Genomic DNA, 22,253 nt, shown 5'->3' with positions numbered 1-22,253 from the left:
AACACAGACAATTTGACTTCCTCTTTTCCTAGTTACACACCCTTTATCTCTTTCTCCTGCCTGATTGCCCTGGCCAGAACTTCCAACACTATATTGAATAGGAGTGGTGAGAGAGGGCATCCCTATCCTGTGTCAGTTTTCAGAGGGCATGCTTCCAGTTTTTACCCACACTTTTGGTATTTTAGACATGAAGTCCTTGCCCTTGCCTGTGTCCTGAATGGTATTGCCTATGTTTTCTTCTAGGGTTTTTATGGTTTTAGGTCTAACATTTTAGGCAGTATATTAAAGCTCCTGTGAATTCTGGATTCTGACTTTTCCTCTCAGAGGTTATTATTCTTTCTCTTTTTTCCTTCTTTTTTTTTTGTTCAATTTTTGTTTTTATTTTTATTTTTTGTTTTTTTTTTTTTTTTTTTTTTAGCAAGTTACCAAAATTAAATCTGTGAAATTTTGCCTTTGTCATTCTGGTGCAGAGCCAGCCATGTTTTGCTCAGATTAAAAAATATTATCTTGCTATTTTTTAGTCTGGACTCTTGGGGTAGTCTCTGTGTTTTATAGCTCAGGGCTAAAGTCTCCAAAAGTATATCTGAAAACATCAAGAATTCATTGTCTCATGGGTTTCTATGCCAAAAGTCAAAAATGAAGGTGTTGGCAGGGATACACTCCTTGAAAAACCCCAAGGAAGCATTCTTCTTAACTCTGTCAACTGGCTTTCCTCACCCTGTGGTTCCAACACTTCAATCTTTGCCTCTGTGTTCACATGGTATTCTTGTATGTCTGTGTGTGTCCTCACCTTTTTTTATAAGGACATCAATCATTGAATTAAGGGCCAAAGTTAAATCCAGGATGATCTCATCTCGATCCTTCACTAATTATATCTTTAAAGACCCTATGTCCAAACAAGGTCACATTCTGAGGTTCTGGGTGGTCATGAATTTTTGGAGCACACAATTCAGCTGACTATAGTGGGTTCAGGGGTACATCTAAACTTTGGGCAATTTTCAAGTCTGTTCCAACTTTTATTTTCCACCAGGTTCTCTTGTGTTTCTTCTATGCCTAAGGGAAAGCTACTGGTAGACTAGAAATATATGAAAAGGTTGAGCCCTCTCTGATCCATGCCACTTCCAGTTAGCCAGGGATATATAGGGAGCGTATCAAATGCTTCTATGACTGCCTTATTGCTTCTGTCTTCCTTTTATATTTTGACTTGTCCACTGGCCTGTTGCTTGCCCTTAGTAGAACTATAGTCATGGCTGGGTTTAAGTGGCTCATGCCTGTAACCCCAGCACTTTGGGAGGCCAAGGCAGGCAGACCACCTAAGGTCAGACGTTTGAGACCAGTCTGGCCAGCATGGCAAAACCCTGTCTCTACTAAAAATACAAATATATATATATATAGCTGGGCATGGTGGTATGCACCTGTAATCCCAGCTACTCAGGAGGCTGAGGCACGAGAATAGCTTGAACCCAGGAGGCAGAGGTTGCAGTGAGCTGAGATTGTGTCACTGCACTACTCCAGCCTGGGCTACAGAACAAGAATTCTTCTCAAAAAAACAAAAACCAAACCAAACCAAACAACAAACCAAAGAAACAAACAAAAAAACCCCAGAACTACAGTCACAGGCCCATGGGACCTCTGACCTTCTCTATTAGCTTGCCTCTGAGATTCCTGCTTATTCCTGGTCATGCCATGGGCCAAGGGCTTTTCTTGCTCTCCAATCAAGTCAGCCCCCACTGACAGTGAAGCGGCTGGTTATTTGTGGCCTGGCCTACCCTACTAGAACTGCTGTGATAAGGTAGTAGTTAGATGTTGGGGATGAGAGTAGCCCAGGAAAAAATGCATGGATTCCCATTACCTAAATTTCAGTAATTTTTCATAAATGCATGCTTCTCACTTTGTTTTAAGCCTTTGGTTCATCTTCATAGATAAAATTTTAAGGAAAAGAGGATTTGGTGACTGCAATCCAGATTTAATTGTTTATTAATATCTTTTTCAGTGAGGAGACCACATTTGATATTTTCTCTATTTTGTTTCTCTTTAGTACCTAAAACAGAGCTACCAACTGTCAGTGAACAATAAATAATCAACTGTACAAATATTATAATTATAATCATATATAATGCTTTCTAATATTTTGCATTCTAAAATCTTTAAGATTGTGTGGTGGATAGATGAGTGCATTCTACCCACCCCCATCTCTATTTTGTGGGTGAGAATTCTGAAAGGCAACAAAGTTAAATGACCCACCAAGATATGCTAACCTGTGCCATGGACCAAAACCTTCTAATTTCTATATTATATTCTTTCCACTGCTCCATGAAGAAATCATCAAGTCAGGATGGGGAGGTGTCACTGTATTTAAAATACAAAAATAAGTAACAAAGGAGTAAAGGCAAAGGGTGTCAATTCTTGTTCTAGAGGTCTGAAAAACAATGAAAAAACAAAATGGAGTAGGATCTGGGTATGCTCTCCAGCTACATGAGTATCAGATGGAAGGGCAGTCACTTTTAGGGGCTGATTTCCTGAGCCCATTCTCAACATTTTCTTAACTGCACTCTCTTCCTGAACTGGGAACTCAGGACGTTGTGGGGTATGACACTGCAGCAGAATGGTTTATATTACATGAGTGTAGAATCAAGCTTCTATAACAAAAACAATCAAACTCGCTTTCAATACCTGAGGAATCCATTCATCATTAAGACAGAAGGATTTTTAAAGATATTATATCCTAGTTTTCCCAGACTCTAAACTTTTCAACTTTCTCTTTCCAAGTTTGTTTAATTTTACATCAGAAATACTAAGGTATAAATGACTGAATTACCTTTTTAATATGTCTGTTCTTTAGAATGAGTTGCATCTAATGTAAAGTTTTTTTTTTTTTTTTTTTTTTTTTAGGGGAAAATGTGGTACACAGTGGTTCTAAGTAACTTAAAAATAGATTAAAATAATAATTCACTCATTATTTTGGGAGAGGCTTCTATGCCATTGTCCTGGGACTTGGAGAAAAAAGATGCATCAACTTCAGCTCTTATGGATTTCACAAACACGTAAAGCAGCAAACATCTAGATTAGGGTTCTTGGAAGCCAGTCCCTAGACCAATAGCATCAGCATCACCTGGAAACTTGTTAGAAATGCAAATTTTTGGTTCTTACCACAGACTTGATGTATCAGACACAGAGGTAAAGCCCAGCAATCTGTATTTCAATAAGCCCTCTACGTGATGCTGATACACCATTAACGTTTGAAAACCGCTGGTATAGCTACATCTTAATCTGTTGTAGTAAGTGCAACAATAGGAAATGCGTACATAGTAGAGAGGTGAAAATTGTTGACTTTATTATTGGCAGATGTGGAAGGGTCCAGAGAGGCTCTTTTTTCTTTTTCTTTTTTAGGAAGTGACATAAGAAATATTCATGAGGCACAGGATTTTGAGTCACTCTGTAGAGAATAAGGTTTCCCAGACTTAGGGTTTAGGATATCTGTGGGGATAACGGGGCAGGGCGGGGGCTTTGCAAAGAGCATTATAAAGACTTGGAATGATTAAAAACTATTAACTGTAGGCAGTGGTTCTAAATTTATTGGTGGAACTTTTGGGTAGGTGGGGAAAACAAAGTGTTCTCAAATCCAAACAGATTTAAGTATAGCTTGGAGATGAAATAACTGCTTTATTCATGTTTGTATTCAAATATTTAAAGTCACAGCTAAAAACAAAAGCATTTTAAAATGCATTAATGAGCTCACAGTAGGCTTCTCTTATTAACTACTTTATTAATAAATGGCATAGCAAGATAGAGGCATGGAATCTACAGAGATGTTTGGATTCAAACTCTAACTCTCCAACTCACTGTAAGATCTTGAGTAAGTTATTGAACTCTTCTAAGCCTTAATTTCTTGACCTAGAATCTAGTGATAGGAAAATTCCTACTTCAAGTGATTGAAAAATAACAAGATAATAAGGCATGATGCCTGGCCATATTATGTGCTCATATAACTTTAGGTATTATTATTTTATTACAAATCAAAGAGATTTTTTTAAAAACTTGGAGTACTTATTACAAAGAAAAGTAATCAAATGCAATTTTATCATTAAAAATTGCCCTCAAATTAAAAGATGATCTAGATCAAGCTTGTCCAATCCATGGCCTATGGGCTGCAGATGGCTTTGAATGTGACCCTACACAAATTCGAAAACTTTCTTAAAACTTTATGAGATTTATGCAAGAACATTTTTTTTTTTTTTTGCTCATCAGCTATTGTTTGTGTTAGTGTATTTTATATGTGGCCCAAGACAATTCTTCTTCTTCCAATGTGGACCAGGGAAGCCAAAAGATTAGACACCCCAATCTAGATCATAATATTGTATTTATCTAATAGAAAAACATGATTTAACAGGTATTAGTCCAAAGTCAGCCGCTTTCACTAATGTATTTCTATTTTAATTACAGAGACCTTTCAGTTTATTTCCAAAAGGCATCATGGTTTCCCCTTCAGTCTCACCTTCTTCCTGAATGGGATGCAGGTGAACAGATTAAGCTCCTGTTGTGAATACAAGCATCGAAAAGGTTCCAGGCTTGGAGGCAAACGAGGCTACTTTGGGTTTGTGTGTGTTGAAAGATCATCTCCTTGCTACAAGTATGGAAACAAATGTCCTTTGGTAGAGGGCAAGTTTTGCTACATTTTTCTTTGAATGCTTTTACTAATGCATTTCTCTTCACAATTGTTAAAAAAATTCAGTATAGATGAGCCTGAAATATCTAAGTTCAGGGTTATTTATTGTAACATGGTGTGCTGAATTTGAAATGTTAAGATGGAAATCAGACTTACAGAGGTGTTATATGATGAAGATAAAAGCTAGTGCATTTTAAATTATTTCACTTTCTATCTCTCCTTTCTTCTCACTTTAAGAACTGTTTCTGAAGGGAAGGAGAGAGATTTTTTGTTCGCTTGTTGTATTTGTTTGTTTGTCTGTTTTTCCTCATTCATCTTAGTAACTGGTTTTAGGCTGAGCCTTAAAGTGTGTGCCAAGCATCTGACTTACATGACTGGACATTTTCAGTTATGCCTATTAGAGGTTAGGTTTGCCTGCATTACTGTCTGACCCAGTTTTCATTATCTCTTTTAGTTTCAATCTTGGGCCTAACAAAATGCATGATAAAAGGTCAGTTTTGACTGTTATCAACTTTCATATTGAACATTCTGTTTGAAATCAGGAGTGTTGCTTGTGGGCTTTTATATTTTCTAAAAGTATTGGCTAGATGCCAAGCTAGAACACAAGAGTGAATCAACTAAAGTACTTGTCTCCATGGAACTTATTCTAATGGAGGAAAAGCTAATAACATACCAATAAAGAAATTAATATATGTGAGATGGTCAGCATGATGAACACAAAACAGGGTAAGGGAGATATATGGAGTGAAGGGAGACAAGAGCCATGAGGATTGTGTTATTTTATGTAGGATGGTTAGGAAGGGCCTCTCTGATGAGATGTCTTTTGAGCAGAAACCATAAAAAAAAAAAAAGTTGCTTTCTTGAAATAGCTTTTGAGATAGAGGAAATGCATATACAGAAGGCGTGAAGCAGGCACACGTTTGGTGTGTCTAAGGTAGCTTGGCCAGAGCGAAAGGAATAGAACCATGAAATTGGAGATGAGGTCAGAGAGACCATGAGGGCAAGCCACGTAGAGTCCTAGAGTCGTTGCAAGGACTTTAACTTTTATCTGAGAAAGATGGGAATCTTCTAAGGTGTGTTTTGAGCAATGACTTATCATGATCTAATAGTAACTCTTATGGGAAAAATAAACAAGGGAGTGTGGGGAAAATAGCAGAAACTGCTTTAATCCAGAGAAGAGATAATGGTGGAATGAGTTAGAAGTAATTTTAAAGGTAGAGCTTACTGATGAATTGGATGCAGGAAATGAGATAAAGAGCAGAGTCAAAGATGTTTCAATTTTTTTTTTGTCTTGAATAATTGGAAAGAAGTCCAGTTAACATGTATGTAAGATGAGACTGTGGAAGAAGCAGGTTTTTGGGGTGGAATGAAGCAGTTTTGGTTGAGGACACATTGAGTCTGAGACATGTATGAGATAAGCAAGTAGAGATGCTGAGTAGGCAGTTGAATATACGAATCCGGGTGAGGTGAGAGGTCCAGGCTGGAGATGTAAATACTGAGACTGGTTTTTATACAGATGACATTTATAAGATTGCTTAAGAATTGAACATAGAGAAGATGTCTGAGTAATGAGTGTCACTCTATTTAAAAGATGAGGGAGATAAAGAGGAACTGGCCTAAGAAGGAAAGACAGTGAGTAGAAAGAGAACCTAGAGAGAGTAGTATCTTGGAAATAAAGAAAATGGTTAAAGAATAAGGGCATGATTAATGGAGTTGAATGTGTGGATAGGTAAAGTAAAATGAAGACTCAGGATTGGACATTGATTTGGTAGTGTGTTGGCTACTGGTGATCATGGCACAAGTTACAGTGCAGCAATTGGGGTGTAAGCTTTCTTAGAGTGGGTTTAAAAAATAATTGGAGAAGAACTAAGGCCAGAGACTATAGAGAAGTTTTAAAAAGAATTTTGCTATAAAGAATGGTAATTAGGTGGTAGCCAGGAGGAAGAACATAGGGGTTCAAGGAAGGCTCTTTATTTTTTAAGATGGGAGATACTATAATATGTTTATATGCTGATGCAAAGGATTATTGAATACCTTAGAGAAGAAGAAACGTGACGTATGACATAAAGGGTGGAGATTTCTGGAGATAAATACTTGGGTAGACTGGAGAAGATGAGATGTAGGGCTCAAGTAGGGGTATAAGCCTTAAGAAGAGGAGAAACATTCTTGTATGGTAACAGGAGGAAAGAAAGAGGGCATATAAGATAGAGCCGTAAGTTGCTATTAATAGATGTGCTGGGAACAACTGGAAGCTCTCTGCTGATTGTTTCTATTTCTTAAACAATACATAAATTTATTAGCTGAGGATAAGGCTGAGAGAATAGGGGTTGGGTGTTTCCAGAGAGATAAGAGCATAAAAGAATCATCCAGAGAATGGAAGATTGAATGGCCTAGGGCAAGATAGTATCAGTGCCCATCTGTACTTAGGGACCACATGAACTGCCTTCCCATTCCAACTCAGATATGCTATCTCCTTATTTGGGGGCAGGTCATTTCACACAGTTCTGTTTAATTCCCAGGAAAGCTAATAAATATCTACAATCATCCATGTGCAAATATATTACATTCTTTTGGAGTTGTGGTATAAATCCAAGCTGTAAATTATTAACCCTGAGCACTTTCTATGGAAGTTCAGTACCAAAATCTGACTGACAGCATTTACTCTCATTCCACACTCACTAGCCTCTGTATAATTCTTTCTATGATTTCAACACTTGGTCCCCTCTAGATTCTTTCTTCAACCTTTTCAAATAATAACATCAAAATGGTTGCAATATTAAAGAATAAGGCCTTTGACTCTCAACCGAAATTCATGGTTCTTACAGAAGAATCGTTTTCAATTTTTTTGTTAACTTCATAACCATTTTTCCAGTGAAATCTGTGAAGGCCCAAAATGGAACAGTACATTGCCATTGGCTGTCTCCCTGTTGCAGGTCAGGTAAAAGTTGAGTCAGACTGGTTTAAATGGGACAGGGTTAGGTGAGTGAGTGTTAGAGCCTTGCTTGTTTGTCCTCTTCCTCACTTGAGACTTTTCTGGTTATTCTAGAGACCATGACACTGCAGAACTCCATGGAGAGTTGAGAACTACCCCAAAGGAGACTGATAGCACTTACTATCTTCTGTACCTTTGGTTTTTTTTTTGTCACACCCATAATGATACTTTTAGTTATATTAAGCAATGCACACTAGTTCCTCCAATACATTCAAAATGAAATTAATTTTAATTTATTTTAAAAATGCCAGTCCCTGAAACATTTATGATGAGAAAAAGGAGGACATGGTACAATAAAATAACAGAAAATTATATTTCTAAAATGATTAGGAATTACCTGTTTAAGGTCCTCAGAAAACAAGAAAAGCTGAGCAGTGATCACTTCCAAAGTGTAAGGTTCCACAACTGTCCTCATCTCTCAATTATAGGAACTGTTTGAAGAGGCATAGTAATTTTCAATTGCTAGCATGAAACATGGGAAGAAATGCCTAACCATGTAGAATGCAGACGGCTTTGAGCTTTAGTAATCATAATCAACACCTCAAATTATATTCAGAAGTCAAATAGGTAGTCAGTGACGAGGAGAGCAGATGTTGCTCACTTTGTTTGTCCAATTCCCTTCAGCAGATGGGCAATAAAAAGTCTGTGCATGCAGTAGGGAGGCATCAAAGCCTTTACGCAGCCACAACATAAACTAAAAGTAACAGCATATCAGAGGCTCCAAATCAATGAATTTGGTGTTGCAATTGATAAGGGAAGAACAGCTTGAATAGAAGGCAATGCTAGTAATCATATTCTGTGAAGATTCATGACACCTTTATTCCAAGGAAAGCAATGTGCTAAGCACATCATCATTATAGTCAAGAAATATTTATCGTGCTTAATATGGGTGAGATAAGTATAATCTTGTTATCTCATTTTTTACAGCCTGATAGTTACTTTGAGTGCAAATCCTTTTAGCTTTATTTTATGGGGAGATATTGAAAAGTTAAGTGATATAACTCAGTTCTCATATTTGCTTGTTGGAAAAATGTATTAAGATCAATTCCTTTGCTAATTCTATACTGCAGATGGCTGAAATTTAGTGAAATCTTCAGTTTCAGAAATTGCCATTGGATTTGTTCGGGTTGAGGCATTTTTCAGATTTTACGTATTATTCCTATTCTTCTGGGACTGGCAAGTCTTGACTGCTTGCTGATCCCTTTCACCTACCCACTATAAATTCAGTTCTCTGATAGTTGTGTCACATGGAGAGAGGGGGATGTGAGTAGTTCTAGAGAAAGAAAATGAAGAGACTGATAACTACTAGATACTTTTTTCAGATCATGAATTTTATCCAGGTCTTGCCAGAAACTTCTCCAGATTGTATTAGTGTCAGCTGAGAGAGTGTGACATTTGTCTGTGTAACTAGTTATCTCTCCTAGTTATATCATAACTAGGAACTGGAGGCCTACACCTGTAATAGACCAATATGGTTGTGCTTCAGTATGATGTGATGGAGCCTAGCAGTCTTGAGCTAGAATCCAGCTCCGTCACCCACATACTGGGTGACCTTGAACTGCTAGAGCCTTTTAAGCCTCAGTTTTCTCATTTGTAAAGTGGTGATGATCGTTCTTAATTTATTGGTCTATGAGGTAATGAATTCCTTAAGATAATGGATATAGAGTACCCAGAAAAGAGCTTGGCACAGCGAGTGCTCAATAATCTTATCATTATCATAATCATCATTTTTATTAATATATATATTATTATCATTGGAATTCTTATTTTAATATCAACTTAGATATAAAAAAGCTTTAGAAGACAATTTATTCACATTACTTTTGTTATAATGGACTTGAAAGTTTGAATGTCATAATGCATTCAGATTATCTGCATGGTTCACCAGATTTGACTTGGAATGACTTCATAACCTCTATAAATTATTGCCATTTTTGAGGAATAAGAACTTATTACCAGTAAAAATCACCAGAAGACTGTAGTAAAGACTCCAAAAGACCATTCTAAAAGCAATAATGACAGTTCTATGAAAATAAGTGTACAAACTCCTGAGTTATTTACCTAAAAGATGCAACAATATTTGACTGTATATATTACTTTAAAAAATCAATCATATTTATTTAGAGCCAATCTTGTAAGTCCTTTGTTACTGTTGTTGTGTTGTTAAAATATGTTATCAGACTGAATGGCATCTTGCTTCTTCTGACCATTTTTATATCAGCTTCTCTCTGTTTATAAATCTGCATGTTCTATTATCACATAATTCTCATTTAAAGACTTGAAATATATTTTTATGTATGTAAAATTATATACCCATCTATATTTCTGTATCTATGATACATGTTATTGTTTAGGGCCAAAAATATTCTTGAAGGCACAGATTTTAGTTTGAAACTATAGTTCTTGGTTGATATTTTATTTTGTTTACTATTTTGGATAATATTATTAAGAATTTGTTGTGTTTGTTTACAATAGTTTAGTATCAAAAAAGAAGAGTTTATTTTAATTAGTTTTTTAATTGTTTTATTAGTGTATACTATAATCAAAATATTTTGTATCTTTTTTACTAGTATAAGAGATAAGTGCTTTCAAAAGTTTTGAGGTTCCATTGTGCTGTCTATAAGGGTTAACAAACACTTCCTGTTAATATTTTTCATAGGTGCATTATTGCAATGGGCCTTGACAAAAAAACATCTTTGCCAAAATCTAGGAAAGAAAAAAGCACTGAGAAAGGGGAGGAACTGAAGAAGGCTGAGGGGAAAGTGAGGCAAGAGAGGGAGTATGTGATACCAAAAAGAAATGAGATCAAGAAGAACCAAACCTCTGTCTCAGCCAAATTTTCAGCTCAAGAAATAAAAACAGGGCTCAAAGAAGTTATAACTGCTGTGGAGGAAATGACAAGTAAAGGAAAACCAGGACAAGATGTCTGGGAAGACGACCAGGAAAATACTTTAAAATATGGTAATCAACAACACAAGTTTCTTTTCTTGTTGCTGCGGCTGTTTCATTTGTCTTTGAAGTGTGATTATCAAAATTTTCAAAAATACTCATTAAATGTTACCCAGCTGTGGACTTTAGGCAGCTCTGTTACTGTGGGGCGTCCCTGACCTCCTTCCTCTGCTATTTTGTATGGAGTCCTTTGTCACCTACCTTAGAGGTGGGCAGACCTAACCCCCGAAAGGTTAGAGGTTCTTGCTGCAGAGATGAGGAGGGAAAATAGAGTATATGTCAATATGAGTTAGAGACTCTATTGACTCTATTGACTTCTGCATTTTGACCAAATATAATTTTACCTATTTTAAAAGTTTTGCAAGTACTGTTTTCATGAAATTGATGAATTGCTTTGACACCAGGTAGGTGCAACCTATATAATTATATGGTGATAGAGTATTCCATAACTAAAAACAGTTGGCTATAGGCTTAGGGTTGTAGAACCTATCTGTCTACTGTTTTTCGCTTTCTTCTTTATTCTCTGTTCTCTCCTTCTTCCTCTCTCCTGCTTTCCCCTGCTTCTCTGTCTCCCTCTCTCCATACACATACACCCACCCCACCCCCACACACATGCACACATGCACATTCATATATATACATACACGCATACATATGCAGGCATGTCTCATTTTATTGTGCTCACTTTATTGCACAAGCTTTGCAAATATAGCACTTTTTATAAATTAAAAGTTTGTGGCAACCCTGCATCAAAGTCTATCAGCCTCATTTTTCCAACAGCATGTGCTCACCTCATCTCTGTGTCACATTTTGTCAATATTTCTGACTTTTTCATTATTATGATATCTGTCATGGTGATCTGTGGTCAGTGATCTGTGTTGTTACCATTGCAATTGTTTTGGGATGCCATGAGCTGTACCCTGTAAGAAAGTGAACTTAATCAATGTTCTGACTGCTCCACTGACCAGTTGTTCTCCAGTCTCTCCCCTCTCCTTGGTCTTCTCTGTTTCCTAACACACAATAGTATTGAAATTAGGTTAATTAATAACCCTATACAATATACTCTAGATGTTCAAGTGAAAGGAAGAGTCTCATGTCTTTCACTTTAAATCAAAATAATTGATTAAGCTTAGTGAGGAAGGCATATTAAAGGCAAGATATGCTAAAAGCTAGGCCACTTGTGCCAAACAGTTAGCCAAGTTGTGAATACAAAAGTAAAGTTCCTGAAGGAAGTTAAGAGTGCTACTTCAAGTGGACATGTGCATGATAAAAAAGAAATCTTTATTGCTGATATATAGAGAGTTTAGTGGTCTTGATAGAAGATCTAACTAGCCACAACATTCTCATAAGCCAAAGACTAAGTCAGAGCAAGGCCCTAACTCTCTTCAATTCTATGAAGGCCGAGCGAGGTGAAGAAGCTGCAGAAGAGAAGTATGAGGCTAGCAGAGGTTGGTTCATGAGGGTTAAAGAAGCCATCTCCATAGCATAAAAGTGTGAGGTGAAGTGGCAAGTGCTGATGTAGGAGCTGCTGCAATTTTATCCAGAAGACTAGCTAAGATCATTTATAAATGTAGTTACATTAAACAGTAGGTCTTCAGTGTAGATGAAATAGCCTTACATTGAAAAATATGTCATCTAGGACTTTCATAGCTAGAGAGGAGAAGTCAACACCTGATTTCAAAGCTTCAAAGGATAGGCTGACTCTTCTTTTAGCGGCCAGTGCAGCTGGTGAGTTCATGATGAAGCCAATGCTCATTTAGCATTCAAAAAATCCTAGGGCCCTTAAGCCGTATGCTAAATTTTATCTGCTTCTGCTCTATAAATGAAACAAACAAAGCCTGGATGACAGCACATCTACTTACAGCATGGTTTGTGGAGTATTTTCAGCCCACTGTTGAGACCTACTTCTCAGGGAAAAAGATTTCTTTCAACATATTACCAGTCATTGATAATGTACCTGGTCACTCAAGAACTTTGATGAAGATGTGTAGTGCGATAATGTTGTTTTCATGCCTGCTAACACAACATCCATTCTGTTATTATCCTTATGGATCAAGAAGTAATTTCAGATCTTAAAGAATATATTTTATAAGGCTATAACTGCCATAGATAGTGATTCCTCTGATGGATCAGGGCAAATTCAGTTGGAACCTTTCTGGAAAGGATTCACAATTCTAGACACCATTAAGAACATTCATGATTCATGGAAGGAGGTAAAAATATCAACATGAACAGGAGTTTGAAAGAAGGTGATTTTAGCCCTCATGGGTGACTTTGAGGCGCTCAAGACTTTGGTGGAGGGAGTAATTGCAGATGTGGTAGAAATAGCAAGAGAATTAGAAGTGGGGCCTAAGATGAGATTGAATTGTTGTAATCTCATGATAAAACTTGAATAGATAAGGAGTTGCTTCTTAGGGATGAACAGAGAAAGAAGTTTCCTGAGATGGAATTTACTCTTCTTGAAGATGCTGTGAACATTGTTGAAATGACAACAAAGAATTTAGAATATATATAAAATGTATTAGTTGATAAAGGAGTGGCAGGATTTGAGAGGATGGAGCCCAATTTTGAAAGAGGTTTTACTGTGAGTAAATGCTATTAAACAGCATTGCATGCTACAGATAAATCTTTATGAAAGCAAGAGTCAATAGATGTGGCAAACTTTATTGTTGTCTTGTTTTAATAAATTTCCACAGCCACCCCAGCCTTCAGCAACCACCACCCCGATCAGTCAGGAACCATTAACATCAAGGGAATAACCTCCACCAGCAAAAAGACAATGACCAGCTAAGGCTCAGATGATTGTTAGCATCTTTTATCAATAAAGTGATTTTAGTTAAGGTGTATACATTTTTTATAATAATATAATATAATGCTGTTGGGTACTCAATAGACTGTAGCATAGTAGGAACATAATTTTGGATGCAGTAGGAAACCAAAAAGTTTATGTGACTATCTTTTTTGCAATGACCTGGAACTCAACGTGCAATATCCCTGAGGTATACCTGTATATTGAATATATATAGGTATACATTCAGGGGTATAGGTATGCTTGTATATACTTACACGTGTATATAGGTATGCCTGTATATACTTATACCTAAAGCAGTAGTAACAACAATAATAAAAGTACCAAGCACTGAGCACTGAACTAGGCACTGTACACACACAATCTCATTTTATCCTCACCATTCAACATGGTAGGTATTATTACTTCAATTTTACAGGCTGGGAAATTGAGGCTTAGATACACAAAAAGAAAGTAGCAGAACAATAATTTGCACCCAGGTTTGTCTAATTCCAAAGCTCAGTTTTTCAAACACTGTACAACCTTCTATTACAAGTTAGCCTACCCACTACATGGTTGTGATAGTGTGTCCAAAGTATCAGAAAGGGAGAACTGCCTGTGTGTCCCTCCTTCTCAGGAGACAAAGCCTGGTTAGGGGGCACAATAACCATGGGTTGGAGTGACCTGTGGAAGGGCTGGCTTCGAGAAAGGGACAACTTCTAGGTATCTTCTTCCCCACCTCACATTTTTGCTGCCCAAGTGTTTCAGGAATCCAAGAGAATAATTACAGGGCTGTTATAGCGCTAGACCTCATGTTGGATTACTACTGAATATAGTGAATCTTTTACAAAAGATTTCACTTAGAACAGTTTTACCAGCTCACCATTCTTCACAATCTCTTCTAGTCTTTGTCTTATCTTGGCATGAGAATTTTAATATATCTGTAGCAATAGTAATCACAGAGGTATTAACAAATAGGATGTGTTTTCATGTGTTTTAACTTTGAAGACATGGTGGTTTATGGAAGTCATGTTCAGTGGAAGCTTTTCATTTTCTTTTTTTTTTTCTTAAACCAACATAACTAGTGCCATGAGTGATGTACTTTGTACTCATGATACCTATGATAAAGTTTTTCCTGGAGTCTCTCTTCCGTGTTGGCTAGTTAATGGACTTGAAATGTTCATTTCCGTTTTTAAAAATGCAGCCACAGCAGCAAGGGTTCAGCTCTCTGCATAATAGTCGCTGATGTAAGGGCAGCAAGAAGTTTGAATCGAGGTCAGCAAGATTAGGTTGTGGCTAGATTGATGTTGACCTGGTGTTGACTCACGTCCTCATTAGTGGGGATGGTAAACAACAAGCTAATTAAATTCTCTAGAAGAAGGCAAATGGGATGGGGAGAACAGAAGAAATTATGTAAAAGGTTTTAGAAAGCATGCCACTGTTTTATTCATATCAAAAACGTGAGTAGATGGCACAAAGGTGGTGTGCTTTGAGCTATAATGCCAATGGAAGGCTTGTGGTTAATAGAAAGCTAATATTTAAATGTGATGATAGCAGGGATAGAATAAAACCAGGGCAGCCTTGACTTTATGTTTGAGAGAAAACACAAAATATGATGCCGGGACTGTTCTTGTGGTTCACTTCATATTCCTTCACTTTTGTGCTGTGCTTCAATTATATAATTGTAATTGTGTCCTAATTGCGGGCACTTGTACTGCCTGATTTTAGTCAGGTGCCTCGACTAAAGTGTGTTTCTGTCAAAGGAGTACATATCATTTGTGATTTCTCCTGTTCTATAATCTACTCCTTTCGCTACGCAATCACAAGGACTATTAGTACTAATCCATAAAATTTATTATGCACCTGCTCTTCATGGCACTGTGCTAAGCATGTTTCAGGGATTATTGCTCTCAATCCTCACCACAGCATTGTATTACCCATGTTACAGATGGAGAAACTGAAGCTTAAAGACAAATTGCTCAAGGTCACATAGTTAGTAAGTGTTTTAACTGGGTCTTGGGCACATGAATGCCTGATTCCCAAACCCTCACATTTCACTACTATGTAACACTACGGATGGAATTACAGCAATCCACTCATATTCTCTCTGGCCCTCTGCTTATCTTATGATCAGTAGCAAACACCTGTAGTGTGATATATGTATGTGTATTCTGCAGCTAATCTCACCTTTCTCTTTTGGGAAGTCTTCCTTGAGACCCTAAAATGACTTTCCGCTCTCTTTTCATTCCATTCTGCTTACTTGACACTACTTCACACAATTAATTATATGTCCTATATAAAATCCATAGCAATCCAGCCCAGTTGTGTTGAAAAACACATTACTGAGGATCACATATTAAAAACTACTATAAAGTGAGTACAGTGTTTCTTGTGTACTTACATCTTATTCCCTCAATAGAAATTGGAGAGTCCTTCATGGCAGGGAATGTCTTATTGTAGTGTCTTCTATCTTGCAGTTTTATCCTCTTAAACATAGAAGATTCTCAAAAAATAGGCTTATTGATTGATAGTTAACAGGGTTATCCTATAACTTGGGAATTATCCTATAACTTGGCCGATAATACTTGGATCAAAATATTTGCTCATTTTTATTAGTATTTTCTGTTTGTGTCTAGCAATATAAAGCAAATTCTTTATCTTCTTGCTTATTTTACAATTTTGGTTTACTGATATTCATATTTTGTATTTAAATGTATTAAATCTCTTTTGTGGAAACATTTTTGTGATTATCTAATTTTCTTTGTTACAGGTTTTGATTTCACTTTTCCCCTTCTATCTCCCTCATTCTCTGTATTTACAGAGCTTTCTGCATATGCACAGGGCATACATTTCTAGATTAAGTTTCTTTCACTGGGTGGACAGCTCTCAAGGAAATTACCCGAGAGGCCCACCCCTGCACTGACAGAGAAGCCAGAATAGCTAATAACTAAAACACACAACATTGAGAAACCTTTATTTTCATGGTAATTTTTATTTTAAGGATAATTGTTTATTTGCTTAATTGGTTCTGCATGAGATCCTTTTGCTCTCTATCCTTGGCATGTTGTCACTTCAAGATTTTAGTTTTCATGGAAGAAAAGGGGAACAATTAAATATGAAAGGTGAAAATTATAACCACGAGGGACAGCTGGAGTTTATCTGATGTGACAATTTCCTTTTCCTGCTACAGATTTTTTGCACCTCTGCAGGGAATAAAGCAAATAGGTGACTGACAGGAATATTCTATTTTGTATAAATTTTTATCATTGAAATGTAATTATTTCATTTATTGTTGAAATGAAGAAGGCATATGATTTCAGTTCTGGCTTACATGTAGAAGGCTTCATAATGCCTTTTCTTGATGTCCATTTGTTTCTTAAAGAATGTGCTATTCACAGTGTTACTTCTCAGGGCCTTTGGACTTGATTAATTGAATTTTTCCACTTCACTATTCATTAAGTTGATATCCAAATATTTTGAACACTTTTCATATGAAATATGACCTCACTGGATCTCCAAATTAACTTTCATTATTATAATCCTGTTCTCTTCATTTTTAATTTATTTCTAATTTATTGTTTTATATCAAGTTCTTCTCTTTCCATTTTGGTTATTTTAGATGATGATGTTCATTTGTAAATGAACTTTTATTAGGTTTCAGCCTTGTCATTTGGAGCTTCATTTCTTTTGTGCTCTTGTGTATGTAGGAATCTTTGATCATTTGCTGTTAGTTTTCCATGTTCACTAATTGAACGAAAGAGAAGAAGCAAAGAAAGGCTCAGAGAAGAGAGGATAATGGAGTCAAAGTTCTCATTAGAGAGAAATAGGTTAAGATAAGGGGTTCTATTTTCATTCTTATAGTGGAGATTTTCTTTTTTCAGAGTACGAAGAAGATTTTGAAGTAGATGAGGAGAAACAAGGTGAAAAAGCTAATGAAGAAGGACAGGCCGATGTTCAAATGAATGGAAGACCACAGTCACCTTTGGATGATAAAAGAGATCATTTAGACCCTGAAAAAGAGAATGAAACCTCATCACAGAAGGCACCAGATGCCCATAACAATGTGAAAGATGAGAATGATGGATGCTCTGAGAGTGAACTGGAAGAGGATAAACAAGGCGAGTTGTTCAGCTTATCATGTAACATAGGCTGTTTATTGAGTGTGTGTACTACTTTTCTTTGTTTTCTATTTAATGAAATAATCCTCTTTTTTTCTCTTGAATATATATATATATTTAACTTTTAAATAAGGGGTACATGAGAAGGTTTGTTACACAGATAAACTTATGTCATGGGGGTTCGTCGTACACATTATTTCATCACCTAGGTATTAAACCTAGCACACATTAGTTATTTTTCCTGATCCTCTTTCTCCTCCCATGCTCCACCCTTCAACAGGCCCCAGTGTTTGTTGTTCCCCACTATGTGTCCATGTGTTCTCATCATTTAGCTCCCACTTTTGAGAGCGTGAGGTAATTTGTTACCTTCGTACTTTATTAATGCAGCTTCAAAAATCTAATGAAAGAGGGCGTAAAACAAATCTGTCTGTAACTATTTTAGAATGTAAAGGAATCTTAAAAAGGACATTTATGACTATAGCCGTATCCTATCAGTGTTCCAATTACATCGCAAATGTAACAAATTGTTTGGAAGGAAAAAGTTAAAAATTTCCTATTTCCACAGTTCAGTGTATCTTTCCACTACATAAACTTACATACCAATATTTATGTAATTTTTTACAAATATGTGAACATATAATTCATGTTACTTTTGAAATTGTTTTTTTTAGTTTAACTATGCACATATATTAAGTATCCCAAGAAGTCAATACATGTATGAATAACTTATTATTGCTAATAGCAATATGAATGTTTATGGTATGCCAATTTATTGTTTTGTGTACTGATATTTCTGTATCTTTAGGCCATATTTCCTTAAGTATTTGCTTATGTTTAATTTTAGTAAATCCTGGCAGACTGCTTTCTGAAAAGGTCATATAATTCACATTCCTAACAAGGATATAAGAGAAAGCCTGTTTTGTGATACATCCACTCATTGGATTTTATTAATCTTATTTATGTTAATCTTATGGGCAAAAACATACTAGCTTCTTGTTTTAGTTTTTATTACCCTAACTTCTGGTGGGTTGAGCATCTTTCCTAATATTCATTGTCCATTTATATTTCCTTTTCTGTGAATATATTGCTTGCTTTACCCATTTTTCTATTGGATATTATGCTTATTGAGGGGCTCTTTATTAGGCCTAATTTATCACATGCTATCATGCTTTCATTTAATTTTTTTTATTTCATTAATATTTGGTCATTCAGAACTTTTGATTTTATTACTCTAATCTATTAATCTTGTTTGTTATTGTTTATCAGTTTCTTTTCTAATTAAAAAGCCTTCTCCTATTCCAAAGGTTAGGGACACATTCCCAAATTTTCATCAATTTTCATTGTTTAATTTTGATTCAGATACTTAATCCCTATGAAATTTATGAGTTTTTTTAAATGACTTGAGGTAAAGATTCTTTTCAATGCAAGACCATAAAATTCATGTAATAAATAATACTAAATTTCACTTTTAGCATAAGTTGAATCAATCATTTTCACGCATACCTCAGCATTTCAGAAATACAAGAAAGTATAATTTTAATAATAGGTAAGATGGGAGAAAGAGAGAAAGCTACATATAAGAAAATATGTAGAAAACAGCAATCAGTAGACTTTCATGGTAAAAGAAAGAGAAATAAAAAAATCCTAAGTTAGAAAAGAAAATACAAGAGGAGTAGAGAATGTTGGAGAGGATCGAAACACCAGTGGCAGACTACAGCATAATAAGCAATGTTCTCACTAAATGTTAGGAGTTTGGAAACTAAACAGATGTTCAGAAGATAGATACAGGAGATGAGGCAAAATGTCTGACTCTTTTTTGGTTCCATATGAATTTTAAAATAGGTTTTTCTAGTTCCGTGAAAAATCTCAATGTTAGTTTAATAGAAACAGCATTGAATGTATAAAAAACTGTTTTGGGAAGTATGGCCATTTAAATAATATTGATTCTTCGTATCCAGGAGCATGGAATGTTTTCCATTTGTTTTATCATCTTTGATTTCCTTGAGGAAAGTTTTGTGGTTCTCCTTGTAAAGATCTTTCACCTCTCTGGTTAACTGTATTCCTAGGCATTTTATTTTATTTTATTTTTGTGGCAATTGTGAATGGGACTGCATTTTTGATCTGACTCTTGGCTTGAGTGTTGTTGTATAGGAATGTTAGTGACTTTTGCACATTGATTTTGTATCGTGAGACTTTACTGAAGTTATTTATCAGCCTAAGGGGCTTTTGGTCCAAGACTGTGGGGTTTTCTAGATATAGAGTCATGTTGTCTGCCAAACAGGGATAGTTTGACTTCCTCTCTTCCTATTTGGATGCCCTTTATTTCTTTCTCTTGCCTGATTGCCCTGGGTGGGGCTTCCAATACTATGTTGAATAGGAATGGTGAGATAAGGCATCCTTATCTTGTGCTGGTTTTCAAGGGGAATGCTTCCAGCATGTGCCCAATCAGTATGATGTTGGCTGTGAGTTTGTCAAAGATGGCTCTTATTATTTTGAGTTATGTTCCTTCAATACCTAGCTCATTGAGAATTTCTAACATGAAGGGGTATTGAATTTTATCAAAAACCTTTTCTGCATCTATTAGGATAATCATGTGGGTTTTGTCTTTAATTCCGCTTATGTGATGAATCACATTTATTGATTTGCATATGTCAAACCAACATTGCATCCCAGGTATACAGCCTACTTGATCATGGTGAATAAGCTTTTTGGTGTGCTGCTGGATTTGATTTGCCAGTATTTGGTTGAGGATCTTTGCATTGATGTTCATCAAGGATATTGGCCTGAAGTTTCCTTTTTGATGTTGTGTCTGTCAGGTTTTGGTATCAGGATGATGCTGGCCTCAGAGAATGAGTTAGGGAGGAGTCCCTCGTCCCTGAAATTTTTGGAATAGTTTCAGTAGGAATAGTACCAGCAGTTCTTTATACATCTAGTCGAAATCAGTTATAAATCCATCTGGTCCTTGGTTTTTTTGATTGATAGGCTATTACTAACTCAATTTCAGAGCTTATTATTGGTCTTTTCAGGGATTCATTTTCTTCCTGGTTCATTCTTGAGAGGGTGTGTGTCCAGGAATTTATCCATTTCTTCTAGATTTTCTAGTTTATGTGCATAGAGGTGTTCATATTATTCTCTGATAGTTGTTTGTATTTCTGTGGGGTCAGGGGTAATAATATCCCCCTCGTAGTTTCTGATTGTGTTTATTTGAATCTTGTCTTCTTTTTTGTTAGTCTAACTAGTGGTCTGTTTTATTAACTAAAAGAAACTAGCTCCAGAATTTGTTGATCTTTTGAATTATCTTTCATGTCTCAATTTCTTTCAGTTCAGGCCTGATTTTGATTATCTGTTGTCTTCTGCTAGCTTAGAGATTTGTTTGCTGATGGTTCTCCAGTTCTTTTAGTTGTGATGTTAGGTTATTAACTTGAGATCTTTCTAACTTCTTGATGTGGGCATTTAGTGCTATCAATTTCCCTCTCAATACTCTCCTTAGCTGTGTTCCAGAGATTCTACTCTGTTGTGTCTTTATTCTCTACTCAAATGTCATTCTGGGGCAAATTATTCAATTTCCATGTAATTATATGGTTTTGAGTACATTTCTTAGTTTGATTTCTAATTTGATTGTGCTGTGGTCTGAGAGATTTTTTTTTTATGATTTCAGTTCTTTTTCATTTGCTGAGGAATGTTTTACTTCTGATAATGTGATTGATTTTAGAGTATGTGCCATATGGCAATAAGAAGAATGTATATTCTGTTGTTTTTGGGTGGAGAATTCTGTAGTAGTCTACAAGGTTTATTTCAACCAGTGCTGAGTTCAGGTCCTGAATATCTTTGTTAACGTTCTCTCTCAATGATCTGTGTAATATTGCCAGTGTGGTGTTAAAGTATAAGTGAGAGACTTTAACACCACACTGGCACCATTGCACAGTTACCTCCACATTATTATTATGTGGGAGTCTAGGTCTCTTTAAAGGTCTCTAAGAACTTGCTTTACTTTATGAATCTGGGTGCTCCTGTGTTGGGGGCATACATATTTAGGATAGTTAGATCTTCTTGTTGAATTGAATCCTTTACCATTATGTCATGTCCCTCTTTGTCTGTTTTTTTTTTTTTTTTTTTTTTTTTTTTTTTAAATCTGTGTTGGTTTAAAGTCTGTTTTGTTTGGAACTAGAATTGGAGCCACTGCTTTTTTCTGTTTTCTATTTGCTTGGTAGATTTTTCTCCATCCCTTTATTTTGAGCCTATGTGTGTCACTGCATGTGAGATGGGTCTCTTGAAAACAGCATAGCAATAGGTCTTGGTTCGTTATCTAGCTTGCCATTCTGTGTCTTTTAACTGGGGCGTTTAGCCCATTTGCATTCCAGGTTAGTTGACGTGTGTGGATTTGATACTGTCATCAGGATGTTAACTGGTTATTATTTTCCCATTGTTTTTACCTCTGAATTTTTTTTGGTATAAAAATCTCAAAATTATGAATTTGAGAAGTATATTAGGATAATATAAAATAAAAGTAAATTAAGTAATCACAAGAGCAAATATTTAGCTTACAGTTCTACTCTTTTCAAAAAAGAATTCAAGCAATCCTATTCTAAAATTTTATGCACACACAAGGCAATAGAATAAAGAACATAAATTATTAGACGAAAAGAGAAGATAGTTTTGCAAGTTCCAGAGATGGGACTGTGACTAGGCTTGAGCTAAAAATTTAATCCCAGGCTTCCTGACAGTCAAGGTAAAGAATAA

General features: G+C 35.9%; 1 protein-coding gene across 4 annotated transcripts in view; it reads left to right on the top strand.

The window, feature by feature from the left end:
• ERICH3 (glutamate rich 3) overlaps positions 1-22,253 on the top strand; it is a 118,070-nt gene that overhangs the window by 59,193 nt on the left and 36,624 nt on the right. For 3 of the 4 annotated variants that reach the window (XM_017868976.1, XM_017868987.1, XM_017868997.1), the window contains 3 exons: positions 4,444-4,630; positions 10,318-10,619; positions 17,277-17,513. In XM_017868976.1, coding sequence (XP_017724465.1) covers positions 4,444-4,630; positions 10,318-10,619; positions 17,277-17,513 — 726 coding nt within the window. The remainder of the gene's footprint in view (positions 1-4,443; positions 4,631-10,317; positions 10,620-17,276; positions 17,514-22,253) is intronic. The other variant, XM_017869003.1, reaches the window with a different exon arrangement.

Source organism: Rhinopithecus bieti, unplaced genomic scaffold (genome assembly GCF_001698545.2).
Source record: "Rhinopithecus bieti isolate Rb0 unplaced genomic scaffold, ASM169854v2 scaffold_973, whole genome shotgun sequence".
NCBI classification, from domain to species: domain Eukaryota; kingdom Metazoa; phylum Chordata; class Mammalia; order Primates; family Cercopithecidae; genus Rhinopithecus; species Rhinopithecus bieti.
The sequence above is the reverse complement of the archived record's forward strand: the minus strand, read 5'-3'. Positions and strand labels throughout refer to the sequence as shown.